This window comes from Acipenser ruthenus, chromosome 3, assembly GCF_902713425.1.
Source record: "Acipenser ruthenus chromosome 3, fAciRut3.2 maternal haplotype, whole genome shotgun sequence".
Lineage (NCBI taxonomy): Eukaryota > Metazoa > Chordata > Actinopteri > Acipenseriformes > Acipenseridae > Acipenser > Acipenser ruthenus.
In genome coordinates, this window is record NC_081191.1 from 54,063,170 (window position 1) to 54,089,254 (window position 26,085).

Genomic DNA, 26,085 nt, shown 5'->3' on the forward strand with positions numbered 1-26,085 from the left:
CATAAACTACTATTAAACATAAAAAAGTTTTATTTTGTAACTTTAGAATAGCACTGTATGTGCTCTACACAAGATGACATATTTACACTGGATAAGATGTACTGGTATGTTGATAAATTGATTGATATCTCATATGTAATTTAAAAAGAATAACTTGACACAAAACAGGTGTGGGAGCATTACATTGATCCTGGGTTGGGGAGGTAAAATCTGCAGGCACTGTTGCCTTGCCACAAAAATACAGTGATCCTTACAGGCCAAGCACCCAGTGAGCTAGAATGGACACCAGGCTGTTAGCCCACTGGCTTCCACTGTCAAACTAAAAAAAAACAACAACAACAACAACAACAACAACAACAATAATAAAATTGAAATTTGCAGCTATATACTCTCTTCTAGCCGTATAGAATAATCACAGACAATATAGTGTTTGTTTTCCACTAATATGTATGTGTGGTTGGATATGCAGCAGAGGGCAGTAGAGAATTATGTGTATCAGTTTGGTGCTTCTGAACTGTAAGAGTATCTAGCACACACTAAGGTATAGTTCAGGACAGAAATGTTGTTACATAAAATAAGTTCAAATAAATTGGTACTCAGAGAAGCGTGAAAATGGTGAATTACTGGGATTGTGTGAACTGTCCAAACATACTGTAAAGCTGCAGTTCTATTAGATTTTAGCAGGGTTCATCTAAAAAAAGTAGTAATTTACTTAAATTGCCTTCACAATTTTCTAACACAGCTGTAGAGCTCTGATACTGTTATTAGTTCTAGTACCTACAGAGAAACATGCTTGGTAAAATTCAGTGGAAAATCTGTAGGAGTAATGTTGTCCTACTAAACTTGCTTGCTGTAAATATAAAACTGAGAAAAAACTATAAGAAAACAATGAAGGCATTAGCTAAAATAAGTTGTAGGTTTGACTTACTGATTACTTTTTGAAGACTGAACCTCAGAATTTAATGACTGAGTGTTTAAAGATATGGATAAATATAAAACTGAAAGACACCTATTTTGCTAAATGATCTTTAGTGGCAATGCAATGCAATTTATGCCCATTTAATTAATTGTTTCAGTATAAGACACTGGGTATAATTTCTATGAAATCACACGACTGCTGCAATGGCATGAGTTATTGGTTGAATGATAACATTCACATATTTTGATATGCCGATGGTATCACAGTGGTGTGCACCAATACATTATGATACCATAACAGTACCTGTTTTACCATATCAAGACCAAATTACAGTATTTGTTGCAAATTCATTTAGTTGCCAAATGCATTGGTAAAGCAGATATACTGTGAATGTATCCCAGTTGTATTTTTTTTTAACTTTTCTGTAACGGTTGTGTCTGATATTCAAAAGGTTTATTTCAGATGTCTTCATTTGTCCTTGTTTCCTTAATGAATTAACTATATTTAACTATAATTAAATAGTTTCACTGTGTTATGCTGAAAAACATGATATAAATTGGACATACATACTTATGAGCATACACAAGATTAAAGTAGTTTACTGGTCTGCTGTTTTGAGTGGAGTTATCATTACTAAACCTGAATACAGTTCTGCAGTGTTTATAGACTTCAACACTTTAGAGAGTAAACTGACCAAAATAAAATCGCTTTTAAGCTGACTTTTGTATCTGATTTTTGTTTCAAGAATTGCCCCGCTATGATATCATATCACCTATTTCATTTGTCAAAATATAAATTGAACATTTTTCAGGTGCTGGATTTTAAACTTGTATTTTCTTTCAGGTACAATGCACCATTCAAGCCAACAATTCAACAATGGGTGCAAAAGCTCTCCAACACCACAGAAATCATTGAAAACTGGCTCACTGTGCAGAACCTCTGGATCTATCTGGAAGCTGTGTTTGTTGGTGGTGACATTGCAAAGCAGCTGCCCCAGGTCAGTTTAACTGAGTTCTCCTGTGAACAGGAGAGTTGCAGCATACACTGACATTTTGATAAATTAGTAATATCAGGTGAACTTTGTTTTTTTCAAATTCTTTCTTTTGTAAAACAAGAAACAATAATATCTTAAGGCCACATTAATAAACCTTAGATCAAAGCCTTGTTAGATCAAGCTAATTTGTTTGCGGGGGAGATTAGGAGATCATTTTCTACAGAGCTGTTACTACAGAGTAAATTATATACAGTACTGTAGACACTAGGGATAATTAGAAATCAAAAGGTTGCGTGTAACAACCTTTTGATACAAAGAGAAAGACAATGCCTGAGGCAAGCAGATAGATTGCAGGGGAAAAGCCATGTAAAGTTTTGTATGCTCAAATGGACAAGAGAACTGTGAAAGTAACTTAAATAGGCCTAGTAAAGCCTGCTGGTGGGAGTTAGAAGTTAAGGCAAGATAAACCAACATAAGCAGTAGTTAAAAAAAGGGTGACCTGTGTCTGTCTTAACAGTCCTTATTGCTTCATCAGTAAAGGTTACAACACTTGTATTTGGCCCTTCAATTAAAAATCCCTGAGTAGGCTCACATGTAAGCAACTGCACCTTAAAGAGAGGAGAACATTTTAACAATTTTGACAATCGCTACTCTAATCTGGTTGTGAAATTCCTAAACTAAATGCGGTCAAATGCGAACTAATTTGCAATTGTGTTAGTTAAACAAAGAATGTTATGCAATGTCAGGCAGATTAGGGAACCCCCAAATATCTGAAAGCAGAAAAGATTCAGTAGCATAGGATAAAACCAATGAGACAGCAATATTTGGAACTGTGACACTATTGCTGCTGTATGTGCAGGAAGCTAAAAGGTTTCAGAACATCGACAAGTCCTGGCAGAAAATAATCCAGCGCGCTCATGAGACTCCCAACATTGTGCACTGCTGCGTCGGAGACGAGACTCTGGCCCAGCTTCTTCCACACTTGCTGGAACAGTTGGAGATGTGTCAGAAGTCCCTGACAGGGTACCTGGAGAAGAAAAGGCTGATGTTTCCCCGATTCTTCTTCGTGTCTGATCCTGCCCTTTTAGAAATCCTAGGCCAGGCCTCTGACTCCCACACCATTCAGGTAAGGAGCCATCCTAAAAGAAACCACTCAACTTTAGGATTTCATTTTAGGATGAAGGGGCCTCATTAGTGAACATGTCATTTTACTGGCAGCTGTCAGTTAGTTATTGATATACTCAAAAAATATCCTGACAAAGTTCTGGGATCTCACTTTATCGTCTCTCATTTGTACATTTTCTTGTGTTCTCATGTTCATATCAGTGTATTTTATTATTTAAAGTTCAATAGTGTTTTCTAATTGTTTGAATGATTTTGGTTTCACTGTCAAAAGTGCAATAAAATACAGGTATTTATTTGATCCGTGTTTTAAGATGTGCAATATTATGTTTCAGGCGCACCTGCTGAGTCTTTTTGACAATGTCCACCGGGTGGGATTTCATGAAAAGAACTATGACCAGATTCTCAACTTTCAGTCTCAAGAAGGAGAGACCGTTGATCTTATGGAACCTGTATTAGCACAGGTACACAAACTCTCACTGTTGGATTTTCCATTCCAGTGTTATCATTTTAATAATCTTGAGAACAGCTCTACATTTATGTTGTAACTGGGTATTCCTAAGAACAATTCTTGAGGGTACATATTTATTAAATACATATACGGTTATTCCATACACTGTGCATGTAAGTACTGTACTGATAATTGGTTGGCTAAACTAGTGAAGGCTGTATCTTGTGATGAAATTATGCCTGGGCATTTTCTTTAATTTAAAAGTTTTTCTACATGAATTAGTACTGACTTCTACAGTGTGATATTTATATTTTTTGGCTGGAGAGTATGTATATTACTGAGAACTTATTTTAATCTTACAGTTTCAAAGAAACATGCACCATTGTGGCTTTGGCTATAATAATAGTTTGTACAAATAAGAGTATATATATATATATATATATATATATATATATATATATATATATATATATATACACATTTTGGTTGTAAAATCTATTTGGGCTGTTTGTTTTAAAAGGGATAACAACGTTACTGTACAAGATCAGCTTGCATCAGTAGTCTTGCTTAAATGCCATATAGTTGCCAATGTGTATTATGATAAAAAAAATCAAATAAAAAAAATCTACACCTTACAGGGCAACGTGGAAGCATGGCTGGGACAATTGCTTGGAGGAGTTAAAAAGACCATTCACAATATCATCAAACAGGCATGGCTGGCAATCAGTGACCCAGGCTTCAAGCTGTATGAATTCCAGTCAATGTTTCCTGCACAGATAGGGCTTCTGGGTATACAGATGGTTTGGACCAGAGACTCTGAAGAAGCCCTCGGCATTGCGAAAAATGATAAAAAGGTAGGAAATCATTTTTGTGTGATATAAATAAAGTACACCCTCGCTATAATGGCCTCCATTATAACAAACCTTCGGCTATAACGAACCTGGCCCCTGGACCCCAAATAAAAAAACAATAAATAAATAAATAAATAAATAAATAAATAAATAATAATAAAAAAAGAGAATTTAAACACACTCTGTCAACATCCCGGTCTGTATGCACTGAATGCCACCGCAGTGAAGTCAATTCTTTTGTTTTAATAAAAAGTATGCGCTGTATAACTGCCTCCGAAACGAAAATCATTTTATGTTTGCAACAAAGCTGGAAATTATATTGATCGTTTGAAAAAAGCAGTAGCGCAGGCATGTCTCTGTCGTGAATATAGGTTCTCTAAAAGCACACTGCATTTTCTTTTTAATTGACTTCTCTTCCAATAACATTAAAAAACAGGTCATGCAGACAACCAATCAGAAGTTTTTGGATATCCTGAATGATTTGATAGATATGACAACACGAGACCTGACAAAGATTGAACGAACAAAATATGAGACCCTGATCACCATTCACGTGCACCAGAAAGACATCTTTGACGATTTGGTATGTTACCTTCCAACCAGTTTTATTCAGCAAATACACTGTGCTTTTGTGGCTATGTTTTGTGTTTCATGTTGCAGTTTTTTCTTTTTTATAATGTGGTCCCTCCACTTTACATGATTCATTTCTGTGCAGTGAATGTTTTTTTTTCCCACAGAATCATACAACCTGGTGTACTGACTTTGTGATATGGTGGTAAAAAAGCTGAGTGTAAAATACATGTTATAGTTCCAGTTACTGTATCATGGGTGAAAGTGCTCCGTCTGTAGTTGTTGTACCTGGTACGTCCTGATTAAAAACATGTTTAAAAAAAATAAAAAAAATAAAGGTAGATTGCCATCTTTTCACTCGGGTCGCTCATTCTAAGACATTCAGGTTCTTGTTTTTAAACCACTCCAGTGTAGCTTTGGCTGCGTGTTTAGGGTCATTGTCCTGCTGGAAGGTGAACCTCCGCCCCAGTCCCAGGTCTCTTGCAGACTGAAACAGGTTTTCCTCTAGAATTTCCCTGTATTTGGCTCCATCCATCTTGCCCTCAATCCTGACCAGTTTCCCAGTCCCTGCCGATGAAAAGCATCCCCATAACATGATGCTGCCACCACCATGCTTCACTTTTGGTCTCATAAGACCAGAGAACCTTTTTCCACATGTTTGCAGTGTCTCCCACATGCCTTTTGGCAAAATCCAAACGGGATTTGATATGGGTTTTTTTCAGCAATGGCTTTCTTCTCGCCATTCTTCCATAAAACCCAGCTTTGTGGAGCGTCCAGGTTATCTTTGTCCCATGGACGGTTTCACCCATTTTCAAGGGGAGGTTAATTTTTAAACAGTACATTCCAATGAAACATGCCTGTTATGGGATTAAACTGTACAAACTGTGTGAGAGCTTGTCGTCAGGTGCAGTGGTACAGTGAATAAATCAGGACCAAACAGTGTTTCTCCCAAAACAGTCCATGTGTTTAATAATAAAAATAATAACAATGACACAAATAAGTCCACCCCTTTACCAACGATGGTACTGGGGGGTACACGGCAGTTCTCTCAGTCCACAAAACAAAAGTAAACAAAACGGGACTTTGTCCGTCCCCACGTTCTCCGTGCACGGCAGTGCGCTCGGGTCCTGGGAAGCGTGGTGCCTGTGAGTGGTGAGGTGCGGTGCTGTGCTGTGCTGTGCTGTGCAGGGAAGTGCTTTGTATTTGCCGGTCCACGGCTCACTCCTCCTCTGCAATAAAACACAACAAAGTGAAAAAGTACAGGCTTCGGCCATCTGTACACGTCAGCGCAAAGTGGTGTATTGACGTAGCTGCTTCCCCTTTGTACCCACAAAGCCCTCCCCGCAATCAATCCGTTGCCATGGTTTCTCCAATAGAGGGCCGTCCCGCAGCTGATTGCAATGGGTACATGCAACTACGCGCTCCCCCTAATATGGTCACCTTCCGGTTTCCGACTACCGTCCAGGCAGTCCATCTAGGAGGCAGCATACCACCGTCCTTACACAGCGTCCTTTCCGATCGGGAGGGAGATTTACAACATCGACTCTTTCTCTCTTTATCACAGAGCTCCACTGGGTACACTCATCGGTTCAGAGTGTACACAGGGAAGGACTCTCAGATTGAGCCACCTGGCTGCCCCCCATGGTTGCAGACCACTGAGAAAATTCTGTGGAATCTGGTTTTTCCCTTCCTAAATCTGGGCTACCATTTGTATATAGACAACTTCTACACAGGAATCCTTCTGTTAAGGGCCTTCTACACATCCCAAACATTGGCTTGTGGCACCATAAGACCAAACAGGAAGGGATTTCCTCGACAATTGGCAGCCAAGAAACAGAAGCGCGGTGAAACCAGCGCTGTGCGCTGCGATGAACTTCTGGCAATGAAATATACTGATAAAAAAAGACATGTACCTCCTCACCACCATCCATGATGAGGCAAATATACCAGTTCCTGTGCGAGGTCGGGACACGCGCACAATCAAGCCCAAGTGTGTCATAAAAATATGGGAGGTGTGGTATAATTTTATAAGGACGCTGCCACCGTCTGAGAAAAAAGCCAAACCACAAAAAGTGCCGTGTGTGTTTCCACAAGGGCATGCAGAGGGATACATGGTACTACTGTCCAACCTGTTCCTCTCAACCAGGCCTCACGGTACATGAGTATTGGAAATAAACTAAATTAACCACCATAAATGCTAACAAATGTAACCAAAGGTTGTAAAAGTGACTTTTGTGTTTTTATAAATCAATATTTGATGTCAATGCCTTACAGACTATGTAAAGGTGCACATATTTGGTATTTCTGAATTCGGGACACTCGGGGCAATTCAGAAACACTGTCTTTTTAACAGTGGAAAAAAATACGTCAAATTTACAGGTCCAAATATAAGGAAAAACAAGTTACTTTTACTATATAAAATTGGTTTACCTCAAATTGCAGAAGGATTGTGGGTAACACGCCATTGACATACAAGGTCATGTTACCCATTTCTAAAATCCTTATTTTGTGCAGTTTCAGAAAAGGTAAACTTTTGCATACTTACCTCATTCTTTGGTGGTGTAGTGGCCATTTGAAATTAGGGTGGGTACAATGGACTGCGGGATGCATTTTTCAAAGGTGAAAGGTCAAAGTGGCCTGGTGTCTGTCTAGAGCATGTAAACCCCCCAAAACCAATATTTCCACATAGGCACAGACACATCCAGCAGCTTAAAAGTTTCTACATTTTCCACCAAACATTTGCATTATAGTGACTAAATGTGATGCAGGTATAATACATTTTATGAAAAAGCTTTTTTTTTTTTTTTTTTTACAATAATAGATGTATTTTGTGGTCACTTGACCAAATAAATCACAAACATCTGGTACCAATAGATTGGGGGATTGGTTTTGCCCCAGGAGTTTCAGTCAAAATGATCATTGGCCACTTTCACCCTTGCTATATCATTGTATACAATTGGAGAGCTGGAGGCAAGCTTAAAGCCATTCTTTGTAAAGGCTTTTTTAAGTTGTGTCTTAAATGGTAGTATATTTCAAAGCAAAGCTTTTGCTATTTTATTTGGTAAGTGTATGATACAATGGGACATGATTTAACCTTGTGGGGATAAAGCTAGATACAACTAGTCTCAGAGAATGTAATATTTAATGGGCTGACTTAATGTGTGCTCAACACTGGGTTTTATGTATATCCTCCTGGCATTGTGCTAATCTGTCTTTTTTTTTCAGGTCCGCATGAACATCAAGTCCACCTTGGATTTTGAGTGGCAAAAGCAGTCTCGTTTCTACTTCATTGAAGATACAGACAAATGTGTCATCCAGATCACTGATGTTGAGTTTAATTACTGCAATGAGTACCTGGGCTGCACAGACAGACTGGTGATTACTCCTCTAACAGACAGGTAACAACATGACCAGTGCACTTAACACTGTTGTTCCTCTAATACACCTTTTCACTCCAGGTTATATAAGTATATGTACATATACTGTGGATGTAAGTACTGCCACTTGATTGGCTGAGCTATTAAACATAAACATTTTCTAAAGTACTGTCAGTTCTGACAGCTATGTGTTATACATGACAAATGCACCACCTGCTAGAACACTGTTATTCATCTTATACACTTATAATTGGTTGTAAAGTTGGTGTCTTTTTAATTCTTTTTTTTACTGTGGTAGGTTAGAAGCCCTGCTAGTGTAAATAGTGTGTTGGGGAATGTAAGGTTGGCAGGGATGGGGTTAAATCTGTCCCTGCCAACAATCACAGGTGTGGCCGTTCTCCAATTGGCAGGGACAGATTTAACCCCTTCCCTGCCAATGTTACATTCAAAATGTACCAGTGATGGCAGACACCATTGCAGAAATTAATTTTATTCTGTTTTAAGATGGGACAATTACACTTCTAAATTAATATGAAGGTAGTAGCCAAACAGTTTGTTTATTTAAGTTTCTTGTAGTTTGTAGTTTATCTCTGAAGTTACAGACCACAGGACATCCCCAGAAAAATAGCACCACTGGGAGCATTTTTCACATTTAGTAATTTTCTAATGGCTGCATACCTTTTTTTATAAGGAACATCCATCACAGAAAATATAGACAGAAAAATTCACAGGAGGGTCAGACCAAAAACAAGCAATCATGGTAATCTCAATGTTGCCATCAATTAAAGAAAAGTGGAATTAAAAAAGAACGAGTCTGCACTTCATGTATATTTATTATGCTGGTTCAATGAACATAATCTTTTAAAACTTGGGGAATTTAAGTGAGGACCAGAGATATCTGCTGCCACTGCACATACAGAATGTTGTTTTACTTAAAAAAAATATATATAAAAAAATATATATATTAAAAAAAAAATATATATATATACACATATACGATATTGATTGATTGCCAGAAAAGCTTTCTGCACAATAAACTTTAGGTTATTAATTAACAAATTGAAAACTTGGTTTGAGTTCTTCTTTTATTACTTGGAAGCATTCCTGCCAGATAAGTGCCAGGGGTGCATGCGCATGCACCACTGCCAGTTAATTTTGTCTACATCAGGGATCTGTCCAAAACACTGAAAAAGCTCAGCTGTAGTGATTGATCATTAAAGGTAAAGGATTGAAATGAAAAGTAATTGTAATTTACAGAACTGCCCTGAATCGGAGTGAGTTACAGTGAATGTCCTTTTGTGATTTTATACTAGCGAGGGAGATGGTTTGACTACAAGTATCATTATCTACCATGTGTACTAAATGCAATCCTTTGTTATAGCTATTACATGGCAAATGCTTTACTAATACATACAATTTGTTATGCACTGCTTCTGCTCTGTCTGACTTCAATTGAATCAGGCTATGCTAGTGTATAAATAGGAGCCTTTGTGACGTTCGTTTATTGAGACCATTGCAGTGTTTTCTCAGTTATCCTGGACTTGGAATCCCAGTGAAAGTGAATGGCATTTAACAAACAAACAATATGGTACAGTTTTGATAAACAAACATCATAAAAAGTCCATTGATAGTATAACAGCAGGCTGTCGCCGAGCCAAATGACTGATTTAGTTAGTTAGTAAAAATAGTAAAATGCAGAGTAGAAGCAGAACTTAACTGACTTTTCTAATGAAAAAACAGAACCCTAAAATAAGGCAATATGACTTGTCATATAATAGCTATCCCTAGAGGATGCATCAAGTCATACTCCAAGGATAAATTGCTGTCTACACCTCGCATGCTATCCATTGTTATCTCCTAAAACACTTGAGGCGACTTAAAAAAGCAGTTTTAAAATGTTAGTAAAGTTCCAAAAAGTTATGCACCTCCACTGCTCAGTGTAATATAAAGGGTAACACGGTGCAAAGTGATATATCCCCTCAGCTTGCATATAGAGGTGATGACAGGTTTCTGAATGCAGTTACCAGGAGACTTGTACATACCTATATCCAGTTACAGTTACACATTCAAAAATAGAACAGAACAACTGGGAGAGGTTTTATCCAGTCAGATACACAAGTAAAACATTAGCCTTTCTTTTCTTGAATGTGATCTATACTATACTTCCGCCACAGTCTCTTTTAATCTTACACTTTTAGGGCATTCTTAAATTGAGTCACTGTAATGTAAGTACAGTTGCCAAGTGAGCTCTGTATACACTACGAGGACACAGATTTAATCAACTATGACTAACACTCAATATTCATGTAATGTCATCTCCATCAATTCAAGTATTGGAGCAGAAGATTAAATACAGGCCCCTTGCTTACTAAAATTATTGATGCTTGAATGGATCACTGTCTCGTTAAGAGATTTTCAAGAGCTATACATCCCACAAGGGCAGTGGCTTCTCAAGTACTATTCATTTGCAACCTTGCAGTCTGGGTGGGTGGGACATTTGTTCTTCATTTTACGGCAACAAAAATTATTTTCAGCAGTGGTTGGTTACACAGTAGCGATGCAGAGACATTTATTAAGCAACAGGATTTCTGTAGTTTTATACAAAATATTGCTGTTTTTTATTTAAAAAAGGGGATCCATTGAGTCATAGATGGTCTAGGATTAAAACTCTTAAGATATTGCTTTGAGCATCAGATCACCATACCTACCAGCCATTACCAAATGATCTTCCAGGATAATAAAGTGGCAATACAGTGGTTTTGTATTAACGGCAATATTATTATTATTTAATTCTTAGCAGACGCCCTTATCCAGGGCGACTTACAATTGTTACAAGATGTCACATTATTTTACATACAATTACATTATTTTTTTACACATTATTCTTACATACAATTACCCATTTATACAGTTGGGTTTTTACTGGAGCAATCTAGGTAAAGTACCTTGCTCAAGGGTACAACAGCAGTGTCCCCCACCTGGGATTGAACCCACAACCCTCCGGTCAGGAGTCCAGAGCCCAAACCACTACTCCACATTGCTGCCCTACTCCACTACTCCACACTGCTGCAATAGTCACACAAAGGCAGCTACAATGGCAGATAAATGTTAGTGTGGTAACATATTCATACTTTGTCTTTACAGTGGTGTCATAAAACCAATACACGCTGGTAAGTTCCATGCTAGTACCAGTATACTACCATATTAGGAGTACTATACAGTATTTGCTCCAAATTTAAGGTGTTGCCATTGCCGATAGTGCTGTGGTCACCTGACGATTATGCTAAGGTAGACAAATGGAATGCTTGTAGCATGGGTGTGGTTTCATAGCGTTTGTCAAATTCCCTGTTAAATGACCAATATACATTCATTTATTGTCCAGGTGTTACATCACATTATCTCAGGCTCTGTGGATGAGTATGGGTGGAGCCCCTGCAGGCCCGGCCGGGACAGGCAAAACCGAGACAACCAAGGACATGGGCAGATGTTTGGGAAAATATGTGGTGGTGTTTAACTGCTCTGATCAGATGGACTACAGAGGACTGGGCCGTATTTACAAAGGTGAGTAGAATGGCAACCAGGTGGATACTACTGAAGTACCTCTAGTGATTTTAAAATCACTTCTACATTTTATACAGTAGTACATCAAAATGTGCAGTATTCATTTTTTTCTGTGGGCGAAACTTAAAACAGTGTCTTCCACTTTGTATCTGCCAGTAGTAACAACCAAAAAGACACACATAGTGTATTAACAGTGGTTATATACACTACATCAGCTTTTCACAAATATAGGAATACTGTCCACAGGTTTACGACTGTAACAGCCAGTGTTGTGTGATGCACTGCCGTTACGGATTATGTTGAGATGAGGTTAAAAGCTCTATAACCACGAATGCAGAGGAGCCCGTCTTGTCTGCATTGTGGTTAAGACGCCCACTAATAAAAAATTGATTTGATTTTCTAATCATTACTACAGTGACAATTTGAAAATCGACTGGGAACTGATACCGTAAAAATAGTTGTACATCCCACATAACATCTGTATTTGCCTATTTTATTTTAGCTTATCAAGTACCCAAACAAGTTCAAGAACATATTTTCTTTGCTTTACTGAACATTTCTTTCCAAAACCATACTTGGACAATAGTTCCAGCTGTTTTGGCTTTTACAAATTCATTATATTAATTCAAATTTAAAAGAGAAGTATTAAACAGTGCTGCTTACAGTAATTAAAAAAGCAAAAAAAAATGTGAAGTGTTAGCTTAGTAAACAAAACATCTCAGTGTTGCATACGGTGCAGTACAATTGCATTTCATTTCCAGCTGTACAAATAAATTCATTTTGTTTTGTTAATCAGAACCATAACCATACACATACTTTACAAGTTACAGTATGTATTAAAGTCATTCAAAGTACTCCATTCAAAGAAAATGTTTTCTATGTTGGGCCATAAACACTTTCTTCCTCCATCAGCTCATTTTTCTTTCACCATTTTAAGTTTGTCTTTTTTTCCGCACTAGTCACGTACTGTTTTTTCAGCATTGTGATTGCATAGCATTTGATGCATTTCAGCAAATTCAACAATGCGCAGTTTCAAACCTGTTGTATAGCATTTCCGTTTTTTGTCTGACTGTCCTACTTTATCCAGTCTCAAAGTCACCTGCATTATGAATGTTGACAAATCAGTGGCTCGGGAGGGTGGGAATAAGGAAATTCATAGAGACCAACAGCTATTGTGTTGACATTGAAGCAGTATAGCTGTGACGTTTTTATATTTCAAAGATTAATAACTTTAACCACAATTTTTTTCCTCTCCACATAAGCACGCGTCTGGGTCGAGAGGAGGTCAGTCAAGAGTCTGAAGCTTGCGTTTAACATTAAAAATGACTTAGGATATTGAGAGTAACAAATTAAAACTTTTCATTAAAACAGTGGTTTTGTGTTTATACCTATCAACATGACCTGAATGCCTGAACAAATAAATCGGGTTGTTGACAGTTAACCGTGGCTGTAGTAATCCCATTGTGACAGGTGGGTGCAGTGCAGAGCGGATACAAAAACAGACAGACAATGATTTCCAGGTGAAAGGGTGTTTATTGATTTATTATACAATGTCCAGAGCCTTATGGTGAACACCTGTAAATAATGAATGATGGAAGTGATACAACGGCGTGTATCACTTTTGTTTGTAATCTTCGGGTTTGACCTGGAACCAAAAACAAAAGTACAGGTTCTTTCCTCACCCACATGTAACACAGAACACAAGCACAGTGTTTATTTAGTGCGTGAAACTAGTACTCGTGGTGAAAAGACTACTTTGTGAAACAGGGAAGTGCTGGCCTGCAGTTGCAGCTCCGGATAGTGTTAGTAGTCTTTTAGAAAACAAAACAAACAGTTTTTACTTAGACAAACAAACAAACACAACACTCACTGTTCTTTATCACAGCGGTCTCCTTCCAGGTTTGATCTAACCATTTACAAAGGAACAGATCACTTACACTATGACTAGGGAGCTACCTAAATCGCGATTTCGCGGAAATCGTGAAATTGAGGGGTCACCGCGAAATTCACCTCTTTAGGGGCCAATGCATTCAAACAAGTACGGCAAGGAAAAAAAAAAAACCTTGTTTAAATGAACTACTGCATAACGCAAGCGACGCAAACTACGTATCTTCGTTCTGTAGATAGCCCTTTTTGATTCCTTCGCCGTCCTGTGTGCATTGCACTTAAGCAAAAAACAAACAAAAAATGTCCACAAGTAACATTTACAAAAGAAATTCTCCAAAACAGTTAATGCTCTTGTTTACTATTCAAATTACAAAGTTTTAATCAGCCTATCAGTGCGTCTTTACTGCTTTTATGTGACCTGTACTGTGCAGTAGGGGGTGGGACACAGTTGGTGCTGCATTGTTTTGATTTAGGTTGCTAAAATCTAGTTTTAAGCACTGGAGGTAAAATAGTAGAAATGGACGACAAAAAAAGCAAAGTATATTTCGGCTGATGATCGTTTCAAGATATTTCCCAAAGAAACTGTACATGCAGACTGAGGTAATTGTTTTGCATATCTTAATGTGTCTTTGGAGAAAATACGATCGATCGCTGTTTAGCTTCAGAATCACACATTAAACAAAAGGCTGCAACAGAGGCTGCTGAATAGAACGTAAAATAAACAGCTTTCAGAAACCAAACTGGAAAGTCAGCCCACACAAAAAGTATTCCTGTCTGCACGTTAAATCAGTACTAAAACGATCCAGCACAGCCACCTCGCTTCAACCTGCTACTTACTTTTTTGCAGTTGGAATTTTAGACCCGAATAGCCACGTTTTCTTTGTTTTCACTCAGTACTAATAAAATAAATTATTGGATGGGACAAATAATATGACAACGAATGTGCTGCATACATTGCCTTTATTAAAGTATGCCAGATGCCCTTGTATAACCAAGTTTTTGGGCTGTTTCTAATCGATTTCTACATCTGTATAACTTGGCAAAGCTTTGCCTTAATTTCCAACCAATTCAGTGGATGCAGAACGTGCAGTCTCAATGTATGGACAAGTCAACTGCTGGGAGATGCTGCATGCTTGCCTTTATTAACAAATGACAGCACTCTGTTTTAGTAAGGAAGCAAGTACCACTTTTTTAGGCTTTATAGTGTTCTGAAATACTGTCTACTTAGGTTTATTTAATGTTTAAACAGGTCCACGAAATGTCCGAAAAATCCTAATTTTATTCCGCAACATACCCGTGAAAAATATGTAAATTTACAGCAATTTAAGTAGACCCCTAACTATGACCCCTATTTATACCCTCGCTAATGACCCCTAGGTTAACGAGCGCATCTGCTCCTCCAATCCTCGGATGCCACGCTGTTTACCATCCGGGTCATTGAGTTTGGGTGCCGTAGCTCCGCCCTCTTCCTAAATGACCGACTTCCACCTACCCTAAGGAATAAATTGTCATGCCATTTAGTTAAGGGTACTCTGTTCCTTTTACACAGCGCCCTCACAGGTCGGGAAGGAGATCTAACACCAAGAGTCATTCAATCTCTGTCACACACTGGTACAGTAGTTTAATGTTACACACCGGCGCATACGTCGCACCGGTGTATTAGTCGCTTCCCCCTTTTAAGGGCCCCGCAAAAATGCCTAGAAAATCGACTTATACAACAGTTTTTACAGTAATCGATAGGGCTCTGATGTTTACCGTTTTAGCTGGCCTTTTATATATTAACTAACAATTAACAGAAAAAGAAGTAACATATATTAACATGTTTATTAGCTGGTTGTTAATAGTTAATAGGCGGCCCTTAAAATAAAGCATGACCAAACAAAATATTTATGTATTCTCACCATCATATCAGAGGTACATGGAATGCATCCTTCGCAAATAAAAATAATAATACCAAAAAACATTATCATCCAAAACCATTCATTCAATTTCATTACTCATCTCTGCAAATTGCTTCTGGCTTCTGTTCAATAAAACCTCATGTAATATCTGCCACTTTCACATATATATATTGATATTGTGGAAGGCATAGCTCGGTGCTTAGGTAATATCATTTTATATTGTATACTGGTGTTTAGTTAAAACAGCATTACCTTTACCAGCAGTTTCAGGGGCTTCTTTTACAGATCAGTTTGCCTTGTATTATACCGGTAATTGAATTACAAAATGCGACAGGAAAATGACAACAACATTTGAATTTTTCTATCACCTAAACCATGCGGCATATGAACTTTATTTTCCCCATTAAACAGCTTCTGTTTATGGATAATCCATTTATTCATTTGGTTAGTTGTTTGAAGACAACAAAGATAAAGATATCGTAGGGCAACTAGGTGCTACATTTCACTGAAATGTTTCAAAAGATGAACATTTGACCTCTGGTGACCACACATATCAACAAATCAGGTTTTGACACCATCTAAAAGGTCGACATCCCCAAAATTGATTTTCATGTTTCTCAGAGATTCCTCTAATAGAAAATGTATGTTGTATAAATGAATACCATATGGAGAACTAGACTGAAGACTAAGGCCCTTTTGGGAAATGGCTCTCAGACTAGAAGACATTTAGACATGATAAATGCAGAACAGGGCCCCTCATTAAATGACAAGCACCATTTCCTACAGCAGCTGGAATTCTTTGTAGGTTTACCATCTAAGTGTAGACCATGTACAGTCTGCCCCAGAGTTCTCATTTTAGGTGGTTTTATAGGAGAGTGAAGACAGGCTAGGAATTAATCTAGGGCTTTCTAATCTAATTTAAAACAGTATGGTTGTACAGTACACTATATGAGAAAACACTAAGAAGTAACAGCTAGAACTCTAGCAGGCCCCCCTTCTAAAACATTATTGGGGGTATATACTGTATCCCTGTCCCAGATAATGGACCCTATTTTTAAGCAAAAGCTAATTTTCCTAAAGGAATTTAAAAAAAGGACCTGTATAACACTAGCCAGAAACAACTTGCAAAAATTATGTTTATAGTGTTGTTGTTGTTCTTGCATCCCGTAGGTGGCAACACATAATAAGAGACTGAATTTAAATGCAGAAAAGCTTGCTACGAAGGGCTCTGTAATATAAACATCATCATATTAATTATTACTCTTTGGTTTGATATGTCCTCTACTGCTCGTCCAGTCTTATTTTTGATAAATCTATAACATATATATCTATGTGTAGACAATTTCATCAAGCTGTAGTTCCCTGTCCAATGTGATAATAAATATCATCAGTTTATGCTTCATTTCTTGTGTCTCGGGAGCAAAGAAACTGAAGTTCTCTTTTATTGCTATATCCATACTTAGATTTCTCAAGTGGATATGTATTCACAGGAATAGTGGATTGGACCAACAAGCCAAATAACTTCAATTATACTTCTGTAGCCCATTGAATAAAATATTTAGGTTTCACTGCCTTTTAAAATAGTACTACAGGTGGAGTCCAGCAAGTGCATTGTTTTGTGACAGCATCATCCAACAGCCATGTCCAACAATCATGTTATTAGGCTTCCAAGCCATAGGCTAGGAAGCCTATTGTTTCTGTAAGGATTATTATTATTAGGCTTCCAAGCCATAGGCTAGGAAGCCTATTGTTTCTGTAAGGATTATTAGGCTTCCAAGCCATAGGCTAGGAAGCCTATTGTTTCTGTAAGGATTATTATTAGGCTTCCAAGCCATAGGCTAGGAAGCCTATTGTTTCTGTAAGGATTATTATTAGGCTTCCAAGCCATAGGCTAGGAAGCCTATTGTTTCTGTAAGGATTATTATTATTATTATTATTTTTCTTTCTGCCGAAACCTCATCGTAGAAACAAAAAATCGGGTGTGTAGGTAGGTGGCTATGTGCTGATAACAGGTTAGGCGTCCAATCTTGCGCAAGTCACATGGTTTGGCAGCCATATTGGATTTTGCAAACATTTTTTAAACGCCTATGCTTCGGAAACCGCTTACTCTAGAGTTCTGAAAATTGCTATACATGTTGAGGGATAGTCCTTGATTAACTGTTGTTAATATGAAGGTGATTGGTTATGTGGTTTGGCAACCACATCGATTAATGTCATAAAAATGTCGAATTCTCAAAATTCACACATCTTCTTCTCTGAAACCGCTTATCCGATTGAAACAAAAATTGGAATAAAACATCTCAGTATGGTCCTCTATTCCGCTTGTTCAGAGGAAGTTGCTACTGTGAAAATCGTGGCGTCCACGCTGCATGACATCATCAACACACGCAACTGGCTATAAAACCGCCTATGCTGCACCAAAATGCACGAAATTTCACACAGATGTAGAGGACTATGGGATGTTGTGCCATGGTCAATATGGCGGCCTTAGGTCACATGGTGTGGCAGCCATCTTAGATGTAATGATATTTTTTGTGCAATTTTCAAATGTCTTGTTCTCATCAAAGGTAAACATTACAGCAGTGAAAAAATTTGTACATAGTGCGCTCATGTCCACGATTGATTCTACTAAAGGAAAAATTGATCGGTCACATGGTGTAGCAGCTATGTTGGATTTTGCGTAAAACACTTAAACAACAATTCCTAATGAGCCTTTTGGCTTATTGACTTGAATCATGAGTATACGTTATCTTTGTACTGTCCTCTAAAAAAGTTACTTACCAAAAGTTCCTACATCAACAAACATGACCGCCATGAGCAAATCAATATGGGCACTGATGCCAATTTGCCCACTTTTTACCCTGAAATGACACATTCCCACCACTGGGGACAGCTTACCATGGAAATTGAGCCAAAAACGAAACTTAAAAACCTTAAAAGCCGCCATATTGGATCAATACGGTACTTGAAAATAAAACATCTTAAAGCAAAACACAACTGAAACAATTACATGTTTAATACATTAGCTTTACAATTCACACGAATGCAGTTTGCTCAAAAATCGTCATATAATAATTTTTACAACTGAACTGTGGTCAAATGCAGTCACAAAACCTGAATCTGTTGAAACGAAACTGTGTCTGTAATCCATTTAAAAGAGGCTTGTGAGAAAGGGGGGCGCGACTTTGGAGCCCTCGTTTACATTTAAATATGTATTTTTGCTAAACAAACACTTAGACAAAACGCTTCACAATCGCTTGCTCTATAAAATACCGTTATGATGTAGAGGACTATGGGATGTTGTGCCATGGTCAATATGGCAGCCATTGGTCACATGGTGTGGCAGCCATCTTAGATTTAATGAAAATTTTGCCCAATTTGCAAAAATGCTGTTATTATGAACGGTAAATAGCACAGCCATGAAAAAAATGTCTCCAATGCACATAACATTTACGATGACTGCTTGGAAGCCGTAAAGTTGCTCGCAACTGTAGTTATTATTATTATTATTATTTGTTTATTTAGCAGACGACTTTAGCCAAGGCGACTTACAGAGACTAGGGTGTGTGAACTATGCATCAGAGTCACTTACAATTAAGTCTCACCCAAAAGACAGAGCACAAGGAGGTTAAGTGACTTGCTCAGGGTCACACAATGAGTGAGTGGCTGAGGTGGGATTTGAACCGGGGACCTCCTGGTTACAAGCCCCTTTTCTTTTAACCACTGGACCACACAGCCTCCATTATGTTTATAGTGTTGTTGTTGTTGTTGTTTTATGTACTACGGATCATTCTTCTTGCATCCCGTAGGTGGCAACACATAATAAGCGACTGAATTTAAATGCAGAAAAGCTTGCTACGAAGGGCTCTGTAATATAAACGTCATCATATTAATTATTACTCTTTGGTTTGATATGTCCTCAGCTGCTCCTCTGCTGTTCAGTTTGATACCCGGGTCACTGTTTAGTGCAATTTACCATAGTTTAACCATCTGGGGCCAGTTCCACAAAACCACTTCTGGATGTCAGTAGAAGAATAGTAACTGACAGAAATGAAAATGTTGTTATTTCAATCCTTTGGACAAGCTGAGCTGATTTTTGTCTTTTTGAATGACATTTTGTTTTATCAGCATTTTACAAGAAATACCTGTAGAGTTAATAAAACCTTACTAAATATGTGCAAACTATTCTTAAACATGGAATTGTGACATTAGTATTTACAGTACTGAAACTGTATAGGTTTAATCCCAAAACTATAGCAAAATGTAGTATAGCATTGTAAAGGAGTAATGAAAGCAATGTAGAGCTTTGGCAAGCATGGTAAATTGTTGTAAAGAACACTTATTTAACCATGGTAAAGTATAGTAGATGAACAGTATAAACAAGGGAAAAACATGGTAAACTACAAAAGTACAAAGGGTACCACAAAACTGTTTATAAGGGTACAAAGAGACAGGTTCTCCTTTAAATAAATGTATTGTAGGCTGTTTTCCATGCTGTCCAATAATAATGTTATGTGGAATATTATTATATACATCCCATAAAATCTCTCATTACTTTACAAGACTTATAGGTGCTTTTGCTTATCCAGATTTCCTGAGCAACTGTCAGTTTCTAAGCAGAGCCTTGCAATGATCCACATGCTTGGTTTTGTTTCAGATATTCTTAAGGTTAGCAGCTTTCTTGGGGTTATCAAGTTGCTATCTATCTTGACACTCTTCTGTATCACAAGTTATTGAAAAGAATATGAATATGCAAGGCCGTAGCCAGCTATGAGTCACCCGAGGCACGTGCCTCAGTTAAAATCATACTAATAATTATGTAGGCCATTTTACATGTTACTTTGCCGCAAAGAAAAATACATTTCATCCCTTTTGCATTATAAGTAACTGGGATACTTGAGGGTTTATTTGAGACAGAGCGTGATTGACACTGGTAGTTGAGTTGAGGGTTGTGTCGAGTTCATAGGGCTGTGGTTTGCAAGGAGCCTCGCAGCCGGCCAGTCACATTAGTAGAAGTCAAATGCGTATTCATGAGTATAAATCAGAACACAGCCAAACAGCCTATCAAATCGACTGGTCAGCCAAAAAGCTCGAGCTGCAACCCTCATTGGTTATGATGTGCTTACCCAGCTAAACTCTCTCTGTCTTGTCAACCCGCTTAAGCTAATTTAATTGCTGAATGTTATTTTATAATTAACATCACCCACAACTTTATGTATGCAAGCTCTTGTCTTCTCGGTATTTGGGTAATGACATCACTGTTAAAATGATTTGTTTGATAGATTAGGATTTAAACTAAGTAATATTTCTAATTTTCTTTTATATTGAATTTGAATGTTGCAAAGAAAAAGCTACTTATTTGCACTGTACAAAACCACACAGGTCCTGCAAATTTAGAACCTCACTTACTCAAATTCTATAATAGTATCTTATTCAGAAAAAAATCTGTTAACTAAACTTTTGTATTTAAATAAACAACATATAATAATATCCTCATATCATTTTTCTTCAGTTAGAAAATCTTTGGTGGGGTGCACAGGCAAGTGCCTCAGTCATTTTTCATGGCTGGCTACGGGCCTGATATGGGCATATGTAGAGGATCCTATCTGTTTGTCTATCCACCAATAACATTTCACCCTTCATGTTGAACAATTGTTGACTGTAAGAACTAAGTCAAGTAGAGAAACACTTTGGCTAATGACTTCTTCAGTGTACTAATGAAGTCAGAAGAAGGCACCAGCTGAAACTTTTGTCTACTTGACTTAGTTTCTTCTTGTTTTACGTCAGAATTCTAATAGTGTTTTGAAGTTATGTAAGAACAAAACCAGCATCAGCAACATTATTTATTATTATTTATTTCTTAGCAGACGCCCTTATCCAGGGCGACTTACAATTGTTAGAAGATATCACATTATTTTTACATACAATTACATTATTTTTACATACAATTACCCATTTATACAGTTGGGTTTTTACTTGCTCAAGGGTACAGCAGCAGTGACCCCCACCTGAGACTGAACCCACGACCCTCTGGTCAAGAGTCCAGAGCCCTAACCACTACTCCACACTGCTGCCCCATGGTTCAATGTGAAGTGTCAGCTTAGTGTTTTCCACTTTCTGACAACTTTCAACAAACTCCTGCAGTACAGTGGACACTGTTTATTTTGATTTTCAATTACAGTATTTGGCAACAGACAGCAATTGTGTATAAGGAACATACTTTAACCTTGTTGCATTAAATCTGTTTTCTGACAGCAGCTCTTCTGGTCTGTAAAATACTAGTATGGGGTTATCAGTACTATGTAACAGATTATTTGCCAGATCCTTGCTGGAATTCCCTTTGTCACTCAAAAAGAGTGTCTCTTCTATGTGTCGTGTTCTATTATTATTATTATTATTATTATTATTATTATTATTATTATTATTATTATTATTATTATTATTATTATTTTAACTAAAAGTTTCTTTAAGCCATTTTTGCAGTTATCTACATGGCACAGGCTACCTCTCACAGAGGTTTAATTCCTACACTTGTGTGTTATAAGGTGCCTTGGAGCAATTTTGCAACAACAGACAATTCACCAGAATCAATGTGGTCCATTAGTAGAGTTTAAAACTGTATACTTTTGAAAAGGATGCCTGTGACTAAATCTTAGTTAATGACATGCAGCCATATCTTGGATATGCTGAAATGGCATCCAATAACCAGCAAGCAGACCATGACAATTGACTTTGACAGTTTAGCATGCATGCTCCTGATAATACCTGTTGTAGGCTGCCATCTGAAAGCACCTCTGTAGCTTAGGAATCAAAACAAAATTGTAACATTTTAAAGCAAGTGCTGAAGAGCTTACAGTATATTTTCAACAAGAGGTAACAACCTACATTAGAAAACGATTCATACCATTAGCCAATCAGCTTCCCTCTCTAGCAGGCTCCTAGCAGACGCTGCTAAGTCACAGCATCAACTGTGAATCACATTTTAAATTCCATCTGCGTAAGTACTGACTTTTTCAGTTTGCCTTAATGAAAGCTCAATTCACATCTATTGGATAGAAAACACTAAACCCAGTGGATCTCAAACACATTTTTTGGTGGCCTCAGTGCGGACACCAACACTTACTAAGTATATCATATGAAAAATAAAGAAAATATAGACACATGCCCTGCTAAATTTTTTCATGTATTTCTATAATAAAGCCAAGGTGTTTCTCATTTAAAAAATAAAACAGCAAACCCTCTCAACTCTACTGGATCTTAATTCCCAGGACCTTCTAATAATAAACTGGAGACAAAAATCAGGTGCGTTGTCAGATTTTCTTTTTTTTTTATTGTTGCTCTGACAACAGATCAAACGTAATAGGTTAATCAATCGTATATGTATATAAATTAATACAATACCTAAGCTAAAGTACATTACGAACGTATTGAAGTTACATAAATCCAAAAACTACTTTCAATTTCCTGTTCCAATCACATGTTGCGCAGTTGTCTGCTAATAAATCTAACTCTTAAGGTTACCACACACCAGAGGCGATGCGTTTTTTTAAATTGGCGACGAGACACTTTCACAGTGACATGACCATACACACCTGAAGCGACACAGAGGCAATGCGACAGGTTTGAAAGCTGCCAGATCTTTACAACTATTCAAAATTGCTATTGACAAAACTATGATCAAGACTGGTACATATTCGTCAACATGATGTGGAAATTATGAGTGTCTTCTCTGACGGTATTTCAACATATATTGCAATAAGTCATACACACCAGGCCTATCCAATTCCTTCGAAATGGACTCCGATATTATCTTTCAAATCTGTATCTTTATAATTGTGATGCCCTTTGTCATAAAGCTCTGGGTATTTTATCAACGACAAGTATTATTGTTTCCTCCGTCATTATGGATACTGCTTCACCCTGCTCAGGGCCGGATTAACCTTTTGTGGGCCTGGCGCCAAACAGATTTGTGGGCCCCTGTAACAGGGGAGATCTGGACTGACTATTTGGCACATCCGTATTACTGCAGGTGGAGGGCAGCAGTCTCGTGGGATCCGCCTGTCGGTCATGGCGATGACACGGAGAGGTGGGGAAGAGGGTGTGTGTGCTTTCCTTCTCTCTGAGAGGCTGAGGGGCGGGCCTTGGGAGACTGCTCGGCCCATAAGATCTGGCTTGGTTGTGCACTCAGGTGGCCGTGTTTGGGAACACACAGTGACACTGACAAAAGTCAGTCAGTTTTAAAACAAAACGAGGCAAACCTGGCTGGGGAAAACAGCCGGCCTTAAAATAATTTAAAGAGGAAATAAATAACAGAAATCATCATGTACCCGAGGGGGCGTGCTTAGTTGTACGGGGTACTCCGGCCATCCCAGTGTATAGGGTAACTGAGCGTAGGACGGAGGCTCATTCTGACCGGCTTAGCGGCAGTGGGGGCACTGCGTAAGCAGCACTTTTGTTTGTAGTGAAATTAATGTGTATTATTTTCCCTTTTTCTTTCGCCTTTGGTTTTCATTATTATTTACGAGCACTTGTTGTGCCTGTACCTGTATTGGTAAACACCGTGGTTCTGGTTACTGTTGTCAGTATCCAGTCCACGGACAACAGCGCCATCTACTGTACCAAATAAATCAGTGCGCCTGAGCGGCGTTACAAATAAAGTACTGTCTCCTTGTGTCAGTGAATTGCCCACCACCCTTCCACAGCCCCCATTTGTGGAACCATTGTAAAAGACAGGAGATCAACACATATTTTTGACATATCACGTTTTTTCATCATTTTCTTAGTCACTAGTTCACCTGCAACAGTGTGTGCACAGGCAATATACCCTACACCGGTATAGTACGCTCAAAACACTCACTTTCAAAACACTCAGGTCATGTTCATAAGACTCTCCTTCTACTTTCAAAACAACACGCTACATACTTTCAAAACACTCTACAGTACATTAAGTTCAAAGCATTTACGTTGCTTTTTACAGTTGTGTTATTACATTTGTATTTTTCCCAAACGTTTTTCAGCTAAAGCGAACTGAATTAATCAACATAACAGTGTAATAATAGAAACTGTAACTGTACAAGCGTACTGTATATCAAAATACAGAGTTGAAATACAAAGCAAACAAAAAATAAAAATTACCAAAATTAACTATATAAGAAAAAAACTACTATATCCAGAAACACTCACACACACACACCAATACAGTAAATAGGAATCTATGGCTAACAGATGACCTTGTTTCAAGCATATTGGTTTGAGTTCTTTTGTTCCAAAAACAACAATCATTCTCGAAGGATTACAAATGTTTTCTCTATACAACATAAATTTAATATTTTAATAAAACTTAAAAAAAAAAAAAAAGTTTAATATTATAACAAATAGTAACATACTGATGTACATACTGATAGAATGTGCATTTTGTGGCTCACCTTTGTTGTTTTTTTGTATACCTTGTGTTTATACATTAGTTGGCCATCTGTAATGAAAAAATGCTGGCATTGTCTCCGAAAAATGTGCCTTTCTTCCAATGTCCCCTTTAAGTGCATCTGGGTATTTCCCGTTTGATAAATTTAGGCATGTTTAGAAGAAAATATATAGACTGCTAACAACAAACTACATTGATGAATTAAAACAAATAGGCTAAATGTATTATATGTAGCTGTTTTTATTTATTTAAGCAGTTATTAGAAAATATGGTATATGTACGTATTAGTATTAAACTGTTTGTTTATTGATATGATTGTGTTCGAGGGGAGTGTTTTCGGTGTACGTAGCTATAGTGTTCTGGTCTTGAAAGGGAGTGTTTTGAACATTATTATTTTTATCATTATTTGTTTATTTAGCAGACGCCTTTATCCAAGGCGACTTACAGACTAGGGTGTGTGAACTATGCATCAGCTGCAGAGTCACTTACAACTACGTCTTACCCGAAAGACGGAGCACAAGGAGGTTAAGTGACTTGCTCAGGGTCACACAATGAGTCAGTGGCTGAGGTGGGATTTGAACCGGGGACCTCCTGGTTACAAGCCCTTTTCTTTAGCCACTGGACCACAACATGAATTCAAAGCGCAGCAGAGTGTTTTGAACGTACGCTTATTACACTCTAGAGCAGGGGTCTCCAACCCTGGTCCTGGAGAGCCCCTATCCTGCAGGTTTTATAGGTGTCTTTACGTCATCAGTGGCTAAAGATCTGGAACACCTGTTAATCTTGACTAATAATTGGTTCAATTAAGTATCTGAGAGATTGGTTGAAACGAAAACCAGCAGCCACAGTAGCTCACCAGGACCAGGGTTGGAGACCCTTGGTCTAGAGTGTTATCAATTTCAGTCGCTTCCTTTATCCAGACTGGTTTTCCGTCCTCTCTCTCTCACTTCCCTCTGAAGGCTCCAGGGGGATCACAACAGTGGATAAAACGCTTGTTTAGTGGTTATAATGGCGGTCGTCTCTTTCTCCCC

At 37.9% G+C, this 26,085-nt stretch overlaps 1 protein-coding gene across 2 annotated transcripts in view; it reads left to right on the forward strand.

Moving 5' to 3' along the window:
- Window positions 1-26,085, forward strand: part of dnah5l (dynein, axonemal, heavy chain 5 like) — a 278,602-nt gene that overhangs the window by 55,403 nt on the left and 197,114 nt on the right. For both annotated transcript variants that reach the window (XM_033992608.3, XM_033992607.3), the window contains exons 36-42: window positions 1,763-1,916; window positions 2,773-3,039; window positions 3,371-3,499; window positions 4,125-4,340; window positions 4,774-4,920; window positions 8,133-8,305; window positions 11,667-11,845. In XM_033992608.3, the coding sequence (XP_033848499.1) occupies window positions 1,763-1,916; window positions 2,773-3,039; window positions 3,371-3,499; window positions 4,125-4,340; window positions 4,774-4,920; window positions 8,133-8,305; window positions 11,667-11,845 (1,265 nt within the window). The remainder of the gene's footprint in view (window positions 1-1,762; window positions 1,917-2,772; window positions 3,040-3,370; window positions 3,500-4,124; window positions 4,341-4,773; window positions 4,921-8,132; window positions 8,306-11,666; window positions 11,846-26,085) is intronic.